Raw genomic sequence first — 14,126 nt, 5'->3', positions numbered from 1 at the left:
GCAGGTCTTCCCCCCACCCCTGAAACCCACCTTTTTAAACTCTCAGTCTGACGTCAAAGGAGAGGGGGGGTTTCCTTTGCGCGCGTGGGAAATGACATGGACAAATGATCGCTTACCTGCACTTGCATATATATTATATAAATATATATTATATAAATATATATATATGTACGTGTGTGTGTGTGTGTGTGTGAGAGAGAGAGACTATGCTGAAAATAATTGACGTATTTAAAACGCCACTAAGACGACAATAAGAGGATTTACGCGCAGCGCGTGTGCAAAACGCACCAGCTTATTAGTGCTTGCATGGATGAATACATGTAGATTTAAATTGTGAGTTAATCGTAGGTTACATTTTTTACTGCATGACCATCAGTAAAAAAGTGAAATATAACTGAAATCAGTTATATTCATATAAATATATGAGTAATCAGCAGTAAGTGAATGAGTGAGTGAGTGAGTGAGTAAGTGAGTGAGTGAGTGAGAGAGTGAGTGAGTGAGTGAGTGAGTGAGTGAGTAAGTGAGTGAGTGAGTGAGAGAGTGAGTGAGTGAGTGAGTGGGTGAGAGAGTGAGAGCGTGAGAGAGTGAGTGAGTGAGAGAGAGTTAGTGAGAGCGTGGGAGAGTGAGAGAGTGACTGAGAGAGAAAGTGAGTGAGTGATTGAGTGAGTGAGTGAGTGCACGTGGGTTGATGTTTCTGTTCAGTGCCTCGCGCTCCCCTGCTGTGTGAACGTGTACCGCAGCAGAAGGTTATCGGTTCGTTTTTTCGTGTCGCCAACAGACGCTCGTCATCCGAAGTTTGAGGGAAAACTCGTTCATTAGCGCGTGGAAACAGTGTCACGTCTCGGACCGGTTACAGAGAGCATGAGTAAAGACTCAGCGAGGGCCGCTATTTTTACTCTTTATGATGAATGTTGATAGAAACTCGAGCACGCAGAGTCACGCAGAGTCACGCAGAGTCACGCAGGCTGGCGGGATAATGTTAGGATCCTGAAGGTCTTAGAAGAATGGAAAAGGTCGCTGGCTGATAAATTACACACAGTTTAAATAGGGAAGGGAACAGAACATACTCTCTATCGGGTGACATGGAAGTTATTTATTCTGATTAATGCTCAGTTTAACAACATGTAGTTTCCGGTTTGATGAGTTTGACAGAAACAGCAGGATGGTTTAATGTGGGCGTGGCCTGCATCAATCAGGGGAAAAAATAAAATCAAATGAAATTCTTGGGCTAGTTTTTTTACAGGTTGATGAACTACCACTGAAAAACTTTAGTTTTTGGTTCAGTCTTTATTTATTTATTTATTTATTTATTTATTTATTTATTTATTTATTTATTTTTGAGTAAAATGAATTTCTTCCACTTTTAAACAGTGAATAAACTCCAGCGTTTATAATCTCTCCTAAAAATGAACACTTATTAGTGATGGATACTTGCGAAACCTTATCTGGTGAAACTGTGTGCTTTGTCATGCAACTAGAAGAAAATACTCAGAGCAAATATTCTTTTTTTAATGACAAATCTTCATAACAGTCAATAATTTGCTCCGATTTCAGGCAAAAATCTAATTTTTGTTCTAAGCTCAACTTCAGCTCGGTCTCCTGACTGGCGGTGAGACTCAGCTTTACTTTTACATGGAGCTGGAAATCTTGTAGTTTCCAAAGTAGGGACATGTAACACAAGTGTGTGATCAGCTGATCTGCCGGAATAACGTGTGTATAACGTAAATAACGTGTATGTGATGAACTACACGCCGTCGAAACACTTTCAGTTTAAATGACATTAGCAGTAAAAATCTGCATTTGTAAACATGGCTGAAAATAATTTCTAAAAGTCACGTGAGAAGTAAGTGTTAACTGGTGATGAAGTAAGAAGTCCAGGATGTTTAAACATGATTAATATCTGACCTTTAGATTGGTATCGGGAAGAGAAAGAAAATCACAACAACAGTGTGGAGTTTGTTTATTAGTTTAACTAATTAAGAAAATTAATATGAGTTTTAAATCAAATAAAAAACAGACCTTCTGTGTGTGAATCAGTGATCACATACATACTGTCCGGCTTGTGTGTGTGTGAGAGTGTGTGTGTGTGTGTGTGAGTGTGTGTGTGAGTGTGAGTGTGAGTGTGTGTGTGTGTGTGTGTGTCTTTGTGTGTGAGTGTGTGTGTGTGAGTGTGTGTGTGTGTGTGTGTGAGTGTGTGTGAATGTGTGTGTGTGTGTGAGTGTGTGTGTGTGAATGTGTGCGTGTGTGTGTGTGAGTGAGTGTGTGTGTGTGAGTGAGTGTGTTTGTGTGTGTGTGTGTGTAAGTGGTATAAGTGTGCGTGTGGGTGAGTGAGTGTGTGTGTGTGAGTGTGTGTGTGTCTGTGAGTTTGTGTGTGTGTGTGTGTGAGTGAGCGTGTGTTTGTGTGTGTTTGACTACTGACTGCAACGCTGCTCCCAAGAATTTATTTATTTATTTATTTGTTTGTTTGTTTATTTATTTATTTAAATAGTCAGTCGTTTGCTTTAAAGAGATTACTTTTGCAATTAAGGGAGAAGTAAAAGAAAAAAGTGAGTGTAGTCTGAATATTTCCTTTGCTTGTCATTAGAAAAGACAGATTACAGGAGTTTGCAAGTGAGAGAACAGAAGCACTCGTTTGTAAGCTGCTGAATAATGAAAGCCTGAAGCTTTATTGTTGAATTAAGACAAATTTGTGGTGACTAATGTGGTGATTATTAGGACGAGGCGTATTAATGCGGCATTATTTTGGTAATATACTCATTACATGCTGATTTCAATTCTTTTCATCTTCTCCTTTATTATCTTGTCTTTTTGTGCTGCAGCTTTCTGACTCTCTTCTTCACGTGGACTTTTAAATCCACGGTTTGTGCCGCCGTGACTGACAGGTGTGACAGGAGCTCCAGTGTTTGAGTTCGTGTGTAGCCCTGATGGAGCTGATGCATGACATTACTGATGCTCGGATTGAGGATGAAGATCCAAGAGCCATCGTCTACAGTCTGAACTCACATGGCTGGTGCAGGAACGGTTCACACATGAGCAAAGATAAATAACTCCTTCATCTATTGCCCTAATCAGCCAATCACGTGGCAGCAGCATGATGCATCAATCACATTAAATATCAGAATGATAGAACATGTGACATCAGAGACTCTGAGGGTTTATAAAATAAAAATCCACGCAGTTGTGTGATGAAGATAAACACAACTTAAACTGTTCTGAGCTGAAAAGCATCACAACATGTTAAACCTCTGGAGAAGAAGACCTTGAAGACCTGGAAGTGGAAACTGTTTAAGAGGACTGAGCTGTATAATACATATATATATATATCAGTAAATATTTATTTATAATATAATACACTGATGAGGAGAAAGACATGTTTAATGTGTCAAGTTTAACAGAAGTACAATAGACTAGATGATTTGGGTGTATGTGTGTGTGTGTGTGTGTGTGAGCCTCTGTCAAATACACACCCTTCCTTAACAGCGTCTCTGATGACCAACCTGTCACCTGATTGTCACCATCTGCCTAAGATTAAGACATTCCTCCTGATGAAGACTAATTATGAGCTCAGTACTCCTACGTTTCCATCATCATCATCATCATCATCATCATCATCATCATCATCATCATCATCATCATCTCCTGTGTCTTGTCCTTTAGAGGTTTCTGAGCTTTTCCACATCTCTGAAGTATTTAGAGCAGAAGGTTGCTCTGGATCACTGGATAAGCGTCAGAGTGTAAAACCTGTCGGTCTGTTTTATGTTCCAGATCTTTAAGCACTGAAGCTTATTGTATAAAATAGTCATATCATCATCATCATCATCATCATCATCATCATCATTATCATCATCATGATCCTGTCTCGTCTTACAGAAATCTGAGGCTAATGTGAATCACGTCTCCCAGCAAAATCAAACCTTTTTATCTCTTTATTATTATCTACATTTTCCCTCTCTCTTCTTTGTCTCATCCTCTCGCTGTCATCTCCCCTCATGTCTAGCTTCCACTCATCATCTTATTCAGTCTGTTTTACATAATTAAAGAGAAAAATATTATAATATACTTCATAGCTGACCTGTGAAGTTTCACAGATCCTGAGACCAATCAGCACAACATGAATCCAAGATATTCCAGTTGTTTGTTTGTGTGTGTGTGTGTGTGTGTGTGTGTGTGTGTGTGTGTGTGTGTGTGTGTGTGTGTGAGTCGTATCTAAAAAAATTGAGGTGCAGAATCAGTGGTATTCAGAAGTGACTCAGTGAGGCCATGAAAAGAGAAAAGCGCACCTGCCACCGGAATCATCTCCTATTGACAAACATGACCACACACACACACACACACACACACACACACACACACACACTTGCATGCTGCCTCGCCCACAATCAGCGCCTACAGATGCTACACTCCGCTCAACTAGAGATATTTTCAATGAGTCAAATATAACCCTAATGAACCCAGTGTGTTTAAGTCTGACACTTAAACACACACACACACACACACACACACACACACAGACACACACAATAAAAGGTAGTTTTCTGTTATCTGAATCCTGTAGGACTCCGAAACTGCTTTGAAAATGGCAAATAAAATGCAGAAGACGGCCAAAGGGAAGTTTTGTTTTTCAATTAATGTGGCAAAAAAATGAAAAGGGATAAAAATCCTTATAAACATAAAGCTGATGAACACTACAGACAGAACACTACAGACAGAACACTACAGACACCTGAAATTCAGTTCAGTTTCAAAATCGGTGCCTTTTGCCCTCTTGATTTTCTTTCCATAAAAAAATTTACACTCCGGTTTTAAACACCTTCAGCATCACTATCAGTGTAAACAAGACAACAGACCTGTCACCTGCTCGAATAGCCCTGAATTATTATAGCTCATACTGATTTATGAGGATGTTCGAGTTCCTTAACTGTCCTGTTGGTCTTTGTAATGAGGTAAAAAAAACAAACAAATCTATTTGATTCGTTACATAAAACAGCCATCCAGTTCAAACGATGTAAAGCTTTACAGTGTTTAAATCCTGAGGTGTTAAAGGAAAAGTCTGTAAAACAACTGACAAGACGACTGTAAACAAGCTCTCTGGACCCTCAGGCAGATTCAGCGTTATAACACACTGGTGCTGAGGCCAGGGATTAGGGGCATGGAATATTACAAAAAGGTCATAAGTGTATCTCTCAGTAACAGGTGACAGAATGGGGAAGGGTAGTTTGGGTGAGGGTCAGGGTAAGGGCCAGGGTGGGGGTCAGGGTGAGGATAAGGATGAGGGTCAGAGCGAGGGTCAGGATGATGATCAGGGTGAGGATCAGGGTGGGGGTCAGGGTGAGGGTCAGGGTGAGAGTTAGGGTGAGGATCAGGGTGGGGGTCAGGGTGAGGATAAGGATGAGGGTCAGCGCGAGGGTCAGGATGATGATCAGGGTGAGGATCAGGGTGGGGGTCAGGGTGAGGGTCAGGGTGAGAGTTAGGGTGAGGATCAGGGTGGGGGTCAGGGTGAGGGTCAGGATGATGACCAGGATGAGGATAAGGATGAGGGACAGGATGAGGGTCAGGGTGAGGGTCAGGATGATGATCAGGGTGAGGATCAGGGTGGGGGTCAGGGTGAGGGTCAGGGTGAGAGTTAGGGTGAGGATCAGGGTGGGGGTCAGGATGATGATCAGGATGAGGATCAGGGTGGGGGTCAGGGTAAGGGGTCAGGGTCAGGATAAGGGGTCAGGGTCAGAGGTCACCAGGTTTATTTATTAATTTTTTACTTTGAATTTTGGCCAATTTCCAGCTCTCATTACTCTGCTCTCCCATATGAAATGTTCCAGACTCCTCACATCCAAATTATTTTCAAGTTTCCCACAATGCCTTGAGGGGACATCCCTCCACACCATCACAGTGGGAAACTCATCTTTATTATAATACAGTTAGCACGTGAAGGCAGCATTAATGATCATAAATGACCTGCTTGATATCTTTAGCAGTTTCCTTTTTTTTCTCATCACTCTTCCAATCTGTTCCAGTCATTCTGATCTGATCACCTGGTCTTCATTTCATCTGTAAGGTAAACCTGACTCTGGTGAGATCCTCTTTGCTCCACAGAGGACATTGGCACAATGTCCCTTGACTTAGCAGATGATGACATCATTCCACAGCCTGACTGTTTCTTAATTATATGCTTGTCTCCTGTCTGGTTGACACGGAGGGTCCAGCTACTGGCCTCACAGAGAACATCGCTCTGCTTACTGCCTCCACAGTAGACATAACTTTATCTGCACCATTTGACTCCGCAGTTGTGTTTCCATGTTCCATCACTCCATCTTCCCAGAGGATGCTGACATTTCTCTGGGTGGCTGTGCCTGAGAGGTTTCCATGAAGTCACTTAGATCCCACCTCAAGGCCTTCAGAAAATCTTTGTCATTCCACCAACAGGACAAGAACCTCTCACATCTATAGTGTTGCTTGTCAATGAGACACACTTGTGCACACAATGGATTTTGCCTCCACGTTGGGTAGTTCACGTCCACCTCAACACTACATTTGGTTTCCGTTTCATTAATCTCATGTGATTAAATCTGACGTGTATTTTGTCGTGATTCTGGTCTCGTCTCAGGTCCCGTCCTCCCACCGTGTGCACCTCTTTAACTGACCGGTTCTGTTCGATCATCTAGTGATTCGGACAGAAAAACCCTGGACTCTAGAAATCATCAAACAAAGCTGATGTTACAGATTTATCGCTACGTTCGTTATGTTCACGTGTTAAATATACTGTATGTCATAACGTTAATTAGAAACCCTGGTGTTCACTTGCTGTTAGCTGCACATGTAAAAGCCATAATGTGGTTTTATTAACACTGCTGATGCTGAAGCTCATTTTGTCTTTCGCTATGATGCAAACTGTGATTTTTTTTTAAACGACTGCTGAAATGAACTTAAATGGAGATCAGAATGTGTAATTCTCCATTTGACCCGCTTCATTTCTCTAATGCGTTTTCCTGGTTAAGATTCCGCAGTATTGTTGATGAAATTAACTTAATGTGCAGGCAGGATTGAATTATTATATTAAACCCAAGACATTATTCTCATTTCATTTCTATAAATATTTGTCAATATCCTATCAAGTGATGCTGAGGACTTTAAATATTATATTGTCCTGTGAGGACATTTGATATTACCTTCTTGCTGTGAGGACATTTAGCACTGTCCTATTATTGCCAGGACATTTAACTTTAGCATATCATTATGTTCTCATGTGACACCACTGGATCATTATGTAGACTGAGTGACTTAAGATACTATTCCAGTTGGAACTTTCCTATGATTGTGAGGACATCTGACACTACTATGAGGACACTACGAGTACATTGGAAACTATCATGTTATTTAAAGAACCAGGACATTGTGAGGACACTGGACACTGATCTGTCATTGTGAGGACATTGGACACTGATCTGTCATTGTGAGGACATTGGACACTGATCTGTCTTTGTGAGGACACTGGACACTGATCTGTCATTGTGAGGACATTGGACACTGATCTGTCATTGTGAGGTGATTTGATACCATCGTATCACTGTGGGGACTTTTGATATTGTGTCATTGGGATGTGTGTCCCCTGGTGTCCTCTTAAATATAATATAAATAAAACATAGGATCTTAACATGCTCACAATGAGAAGATAATGCCACAAGTACGCTTCACACTCTGTTATGTTTTAAGAGTCTTTCATCACTTTGGATCCTTGTAAAGGGATAAATACACACACACACACACACACACATACGTGTAGAGGCACACAGACACACACTTATTATGGTCTAGTGGTGGAGAGAGTGGTAAATGGTGTTTAATGGGATGAATGGTGAAGAGGCCCACATGGGCTAATAGACTCGCCTGGTGTGTTGACACCATGCTGTTTTATTGAGAACATACACATGCAAATGCACACTTTTAGAGAGAACATCCTGCTGTTTGTCTTTGAACAGACTGATTGGTTGTTTGTTGCTTGTGGTGTTTGGCTAATTTCATGATGGTTGATTAGTTATGCCTGGCGCCGTGCATAGACTGATGGTTCTACAAGAATCAGTGTCACACAGAGAGGTTAATGGGTATGCATGCACAATGGTTCGGAAAAAAAAAAACTAAAACTTACATTCAAACTCAATGATCTACTTTATATAGGAAATTATTCTGTATTTTTACAATATCGCCAATTTGGTGGAAGTTTTGAAAGAATTCTGTTTTTTTCCCCCATCTGTTTATTATGCTGGAATTATGACTCATCGCTACTGCATTAGCATTAGCATACCGGTGGGCTGTTTGATTGACGGCTCAACAGCTGGAGGACAGTAAGGGCTTATCTCCATCTGAGCAGACGGACACAGGCGAACATTTTTAAACAATGAGACCTAACAGACACCGTTTCTTCACAATGAAGTCCTGAAAGCTGCACATTATCATATGAAATAGACGTCAAAGAAAGTGCCTTTGTGGCTCCCGTGTAGCTATTTTCCGCTCTTAACCGTAACGTACAGAGATGGGGGCAGTCACAGAGGTAATAAGGGTGTTTTCTTTACACACACACACACACACACACAGGTACGTACATCCACACTGAACTGTCAGTGAGATTTTACTGCACACACAGCGTGGACAGCAGAGATAGGCTGCATGCCTCATTAGGTCAGAGAGAGCGTTAATGAGTTTGGAATTCAACGCCGGGAAACGTTAGTGCGGAAAAACTGTACGCTGCTGTTAAGAGGAGATATTAGGAGAGAGATTTTGAGATCGATCAATTACATTTCTGCATGTGACGCCATTTCCTCCTCCCTTCTGTTTGTACCATAGACAGTCTTAAATAATATCATTGACATTTATTTATTTATTTATTTTAATTAACCAGAATGTTGTATCTGTCATTAACACTGGAATATACACTACATATACACGTATATATGTATTTTTCCGCCCATATATTGTCTGTTTTTCTGCCACGGTTACAGACTTTAGTTCACATAAGATTTATTTACTCTCTTTGAAAAACCCACAGGTCGATGGCGTGGCCACAGTAACCACGAAGCTGAACGCTTTGGATTAACAAATCACTAATAGTTTCACATTAAATAAAAAAAGGAGCTGATAACACACACACACACACACACACACACACACACACACACACACACACACACACACACACACCTCAGCTTTCTAAACAAGTCAGTGGAAAGTGATTTTTAACGCCTGACGGTTCTCTTTTCAAGCCCCTTCATCAAACAGACCAGATGAGCTTAAATATTTGTGCTGCTTTCAGGAGAATAATTAAATAATAATTACTGCTGACTAACAGCTTTTCCACGTCTCTCTGTGTGAGCCTCTGGAGATGGAGCACTGAAGCCTGGAGCAGCTTTCACAACTAATAACACACTAATGAAAAATACATCAGACTGATGTGTGTGTCCTCACACCTCACTCGTGCTCAGTTCACAGGGTCCATTACCACGGCCGCTAACTGCTCCGGATGTTGCTATGGATGAACGTTAATGCTAACCGTCTCCACCTCTTACCTTCTTTTCTATCCTGCGATCAGTGTCTCATGTCCAACACTATTCATTAATCATGTGAAAAACAGCTGGAATCACCACACGTACACACTCACACACAAACATACACTCAAACACGTACACACTTATACACAAACACACACACTATAACGTACACACTTACACACAAACACACACACTATCACGTACACACTTATACACAAACATACACTCAAACACGTACACACTTACACACAAACATACACTCAAACACGTACACACTTACACACAAACATACACTCAAACACGTACACACTTACACACAAACACACACACTATCACGTACACACTTACACACAAACACACACACTATCACGTACACACTTACACAGAAACATACACTCAAACACGTACACACTTATACACAAACATACACTCAAACACGTACACACTTACACACAAACATACACTCAAACACATACACGCTTACACACAAACATACACACTATCACGTACACACTTACACACAAACATACACTCAAACACGTAAACACTTACACACTTACACACAAACATACACACTATCACGTACACACTTACACACAAACATACACTCAAACACGTACACACTTACACACAAACATACACTCAAACACGTACACACTTATACACAAACATACACTCAAACACGTACACACTTACACACAAACATACACACTATCACGTACACACTTACACACAAACATACACTCAAACACGTACACACTTACACACAAACATACACTCAAACACGTACACACTTACACACAAACATACACTCAAACACGTACACACTTACACACAAACATACACTCAAACACGTACACACTTACACACAAACATACTGTACACACTTACACACGAACATACACTCAATCACACAAACTTGCACACAAACACATACACACTTACACTCACACACACTTACACACACACACACACACACACACACACAGAGCCTATATTAGATGTTGTGTGATCCTGCTGATCAGTTTTGAATTAATTAACATTAAAATATTAAGTGACACAGCCATAAATTTATATTTTATTCACAATGTTTAGTATTTTGCCGTTTTTTTGTTTTTTTTTGTCATTTTGTTGTCTTTCTTTGTTTTTATGCACTACATGAGCTGGAATCCTGTTGTTGTTTGTTGTTGTTGTTTGTTGTTGTCTAGGCAACTAGTCAGCTTTAAACAACCAGAGACGGCTAACGTTCTTGCTTCCGGTTCACATTTTTGTGAAAAAGCAGATAAACTGGCTTAAAGAAAAGCCTTAGCGTAAAAATAGCTTAAAAATACCTTATGCCTTAGCTTAAAAATAAAGTTTTGGCACCCCTGAAGCTGCCTGTCTTTGTTCCCTCTTGTGTCCTGACTGAGTTGCGTCACATTTACACACAAATCCACACAATGTAAAATCAAATGCAGTATTCGTCTTTATTTCTTCTAAATTACAAACTTACAGTTGAATCTGTTCGATGTGATTAAATGTTAGAAATCAGCTACTGATTGGACCTCAGTGGTGGTCACAGGTGAGGGCGGGGTCGATCAGCAGCGGCGACCCGGGAGTGGCCAGGGGTCGGGTCATGTGACTAGAGCGGCAGAACCTCAGCAGGAAGTGAATCCTTTCCAGTAGAAGTTCTTGCAGCCTGCTTTCCGCTCTCGAGGTGGAAGGATGTTGGGATCTTCTGCAGGTCTCTCTAACTCCACCGTCAGGTCTTGTTTTGTCCCCATTGTTGAAATGTCGCTCTCCTGAAACTCCGACTCTGGCAGTGTGAGCTGGGATAGAATGTCCTTCAGGTCATTTTTAGTCCACTCCTGAAAGACAAGACAGGAAACAGAGAGAAGAGAGAAGATGGTTTGAGGAGAGAGGTTAGAGATTCAGGGAATTTTGGTTTCTTCTTTTGGGAAATGAATTTTTCAGGTGTCTGAATAACCAGCGAAGGTACGAGGTTCACCACCACCACGCTGAAACGATCGACAGCGAACGCCTTTCGCACCACTTTTTATTCCCTGACGTATTCCCGCTAATCTAATACTCGGCTAACGAAATGAGTGGCACCTCAATTTAACCCGTAAACTCTCCGAGTTCCCACGGAAACGTCAAATCAAGGAACAATATTCATGGAGAGGAAATGACTCGGGTTTGACATGATTTATCATGAGGATGTGCCAGACCTCCCAGAGTCCCTGCTCACACTCTGACACTAGTGATAGCATTTTAACCCACTGGAGATGCAGGAGACCAAAATAATCTGTTCTTTCACTCTATTCTCTTTCCTTCGCTCACGATTCCCGAGGTGGTGCCTCGTTTCAGCAGAAACTCTCCCTCAAATATATAAAAAAAAACTGTGATCAGAAAGATCATTGCAGGAGTCTGATCATTCTCATCTGATCATCTTGTTATTATAATCATGTGAATTCGGTTCTTCTCTGTTTTTTTTTCCTTGCCGTTGTTCCTGACTATGGATCAAAAATGATGCGAAGCTGCTTTGTGGATCATTAAATACACACTTTATAAAGTTACATCACATCACATTTTCACCATGAGAAACTTTTAACAGAAGATACAACCATTAGAACATGAAGATAAGGCGAAGTCTAAGCATCCTACCACCGTAAATGTTCACATTTCCATTTCCTGTTACTTTCTGTGTCAGTGTTGGTGCGGTCTAACCTGTACGCTCAGGCCGAGGTCATAGACTCTCTGTAGAAGTCTGCGGTGTCTCAGATCCAGGTCCGGCTGCGACGAGACGCCTTTACCGCACAGCACCAGAGACAAACCCAGCAGGGTCAGACAACACCGGAACACACACGTCCTCATATCTGTCTCGAGTTCAGCTTGGATTGTGCACTACACGGCTCTGAAGCTTGGGTTCTGGTAGCTGAGACGTCCTGGTGCTCCTTTTATATCACTGCTGGATGACTGACAGCTGCCTGGTTGCCGGGTCGAAGCTGGAACGCGGTGTCGCAAAAACGTCAAGGATCGTCTTTGTTCGCGACAATGATTACGCTTTTGTTAAGATTGTGCCAGTGAAAGTGTGTTGACTTTACAATGATGAGGACAATAAAACAATTTGCGTGAACGGATTCGCAGCTAATCCAAGGCAAATACAACCGAGAAATGTTGGTGTGTCTGCCTTTGTCTCCGCAGCACGTACACCGAGGACTAATTAACGATAAAAGCTTCTCAAACTCGGCCTTAATGGATTCTTACTGGGAGCCTCCTGGGAGTTTTTCTGTATGCTGAATCAATAAAAACGGATGACTGACATGTTTCCGTGTTAATCACGTGTTAATCAGTCAAACTTTTTGTTCGCGGAGTTCATTATGTAGAGAGTGTGTGTGTCTGTGTGTGTGCCCTGCGATGGGTTGGCACTCCGTCCAGGGTGTATCCTGCCTTGATGCCCGATGACGCCTGAGATAGGCACAGGCTCCCCGTGACCCGAGGTAGTTCGGATAAGCGGTAGAAGATGAGTGAGTGAGTGAGAGTGTGAGTTCATTATGTACAGATGTTGTGCAGAGACAGAAATGAAGAAGAGGATTAGGAGAGTGACCTCTGACCCGACCTCAGGCTCTAACACTCTAATGAGAACAGTGAGATTATATTTATCTCTTTTTTTTTTTTTTATTTCCCACTCGCTTCGACGCACGAAATTCCCGTTTTTCAAAGTGAAACGAATAAAAATAAACAAATAATGCTTAAAAAACATAAACTCAAAAATACGTTAACGGCCGTGATCACAAAATCCTGCAGGGACTGGCTGTAGATCAGACTGTAGATCAGACTGTAGATCAGACTGTAGATCAGACTGTAGATCAGACTGTAGATCAGACGTGGACATTATTAGATTATCATTATCATTTATGTATCAATCCACCAAACATTTCCTTTCCTTAATAAAAACATTCACACATCTAGTCTTATTGTGCAAAAAATAAAAAAATAAAAAAATTAAAACTCTAGAATTACTAAAATAACATCATGCAAGTTAATAAACTAAAATAAACAAAAATCATGACGTGACATACGGCTAAGTACGGTGACCCATACTCAGAAATTGTTCTCTTTGTTTAACCCATACAAAGTGCACACACAGCAGTGAACACATACACACACACACACACCGTGAACACACACCCGGAGCAGTGGGCAGCCATTTATGCTGCGATACCCAGGGAGCAGTTGGGGGGGTTCGGTGCCTTGCTCAAGGGGCACCTCAGTCGTGGTATTGCCGGCCCGAGACTCGAACCCACAACCTTAGGGTTAGGAGTCAAACTCTCTAACCATTAGGCCACGGAATGTTTATATGAATGGAGTAAATCATTCACATTCAAATTATTCTAATATTCCTGTTATTCTAATGTGTAAAGTTTTATATAGAAATCACAATAAATCGGTAATTAAATAGAGCTACATCACTCACTGATACCTTAAACATCTTCAGAAGGAAAGGAAGAAGAAAAAAGAGCCAACATCCTTCTGAAGTTCAAGATTACACACTTTTACAATCAAGATGATTTAATTATGAATAATTAAGACTGTTATCTTCTTTACTTT

General features: G+C 41.2%; 1 protein-coding gene across 2 annotated transcripts; it reads right to left on the bottom strand.

The window, feature by feature from the left end:
• Nucleotides 1-10,978: 10,978 nt before the first annotated feature.
• sst1.2 (somatostatin 1, tandem duplicate 2) lies at nucleotides 10,979-12,441 on the bottom strand. Of its 2 annotated transcripts, none has more exons than XM_060888276.1 (2): nucleotides 12,243-12,441; nucleotides 10,979-11,383 (listed from the first exon to the last, which is right to left on the bottom strand). In XM_060888276.1, the coding sequence occupies exons 1-2, from the start codon at nucleotides 12,387-12,389 to the stop codon at nucleotides 11,174-11,176; spliced, it is 357 nt and encodes a 118-aa protein (XP_060744259.1). In that variant the 5' UTR covers nucleotides 12,390-12,441; the 3' UTR covers nucleotides 10,979-11,173. The 2 variants fall into 2 exon arrangements, with proteins under 2 accessions (XP_060744259.1, XP_060744260.1); XM_060888277.1 differs by having other exon boundaries at nucleotides 10,979-11,359.
• Nucleotides 12,442-14,126: the final 1,685 nt, after the last annotated feature.

The sequence above is a fragment of the Tachysurus vachellii genome, chromosome 15 (assembly GCF_030014155.1).
Source record: "Tachysurus vachellii isolate PV-2020 chromosome 15, HZAU_Pvac_v1, whole genome shotgun sequence".
Classification (NCBI taxonomy): Eukaryota; Metazoa; Chordata; class Actinopteri; order Siluriformes; family Bagridae; genus Tachysurus; species Tachysurus vachellii.
This window is presented reverse-complemented; position numbering and strand designations above follow the sequence as displayed.

What these genes read in the sequence shown, in the direction of transcription:
- sst1.2 (XM_060888276.1), bottom strand. Translation starts at nt 12,389, where the DNA reads ATGAGGACGTGTGTGTTCCGGTGTTGTCTGACCCTGCTGGGTTTGTCT. An exon ending in ACCTCGGCCTGAGCGTACAG is followed by an intron (nt 11,384 to 12,242) that starts GTTAGACCGCAC and finishes CTTGTCTTTCAG; the next exon opens with GAGTGGACTAAAAATGACCT.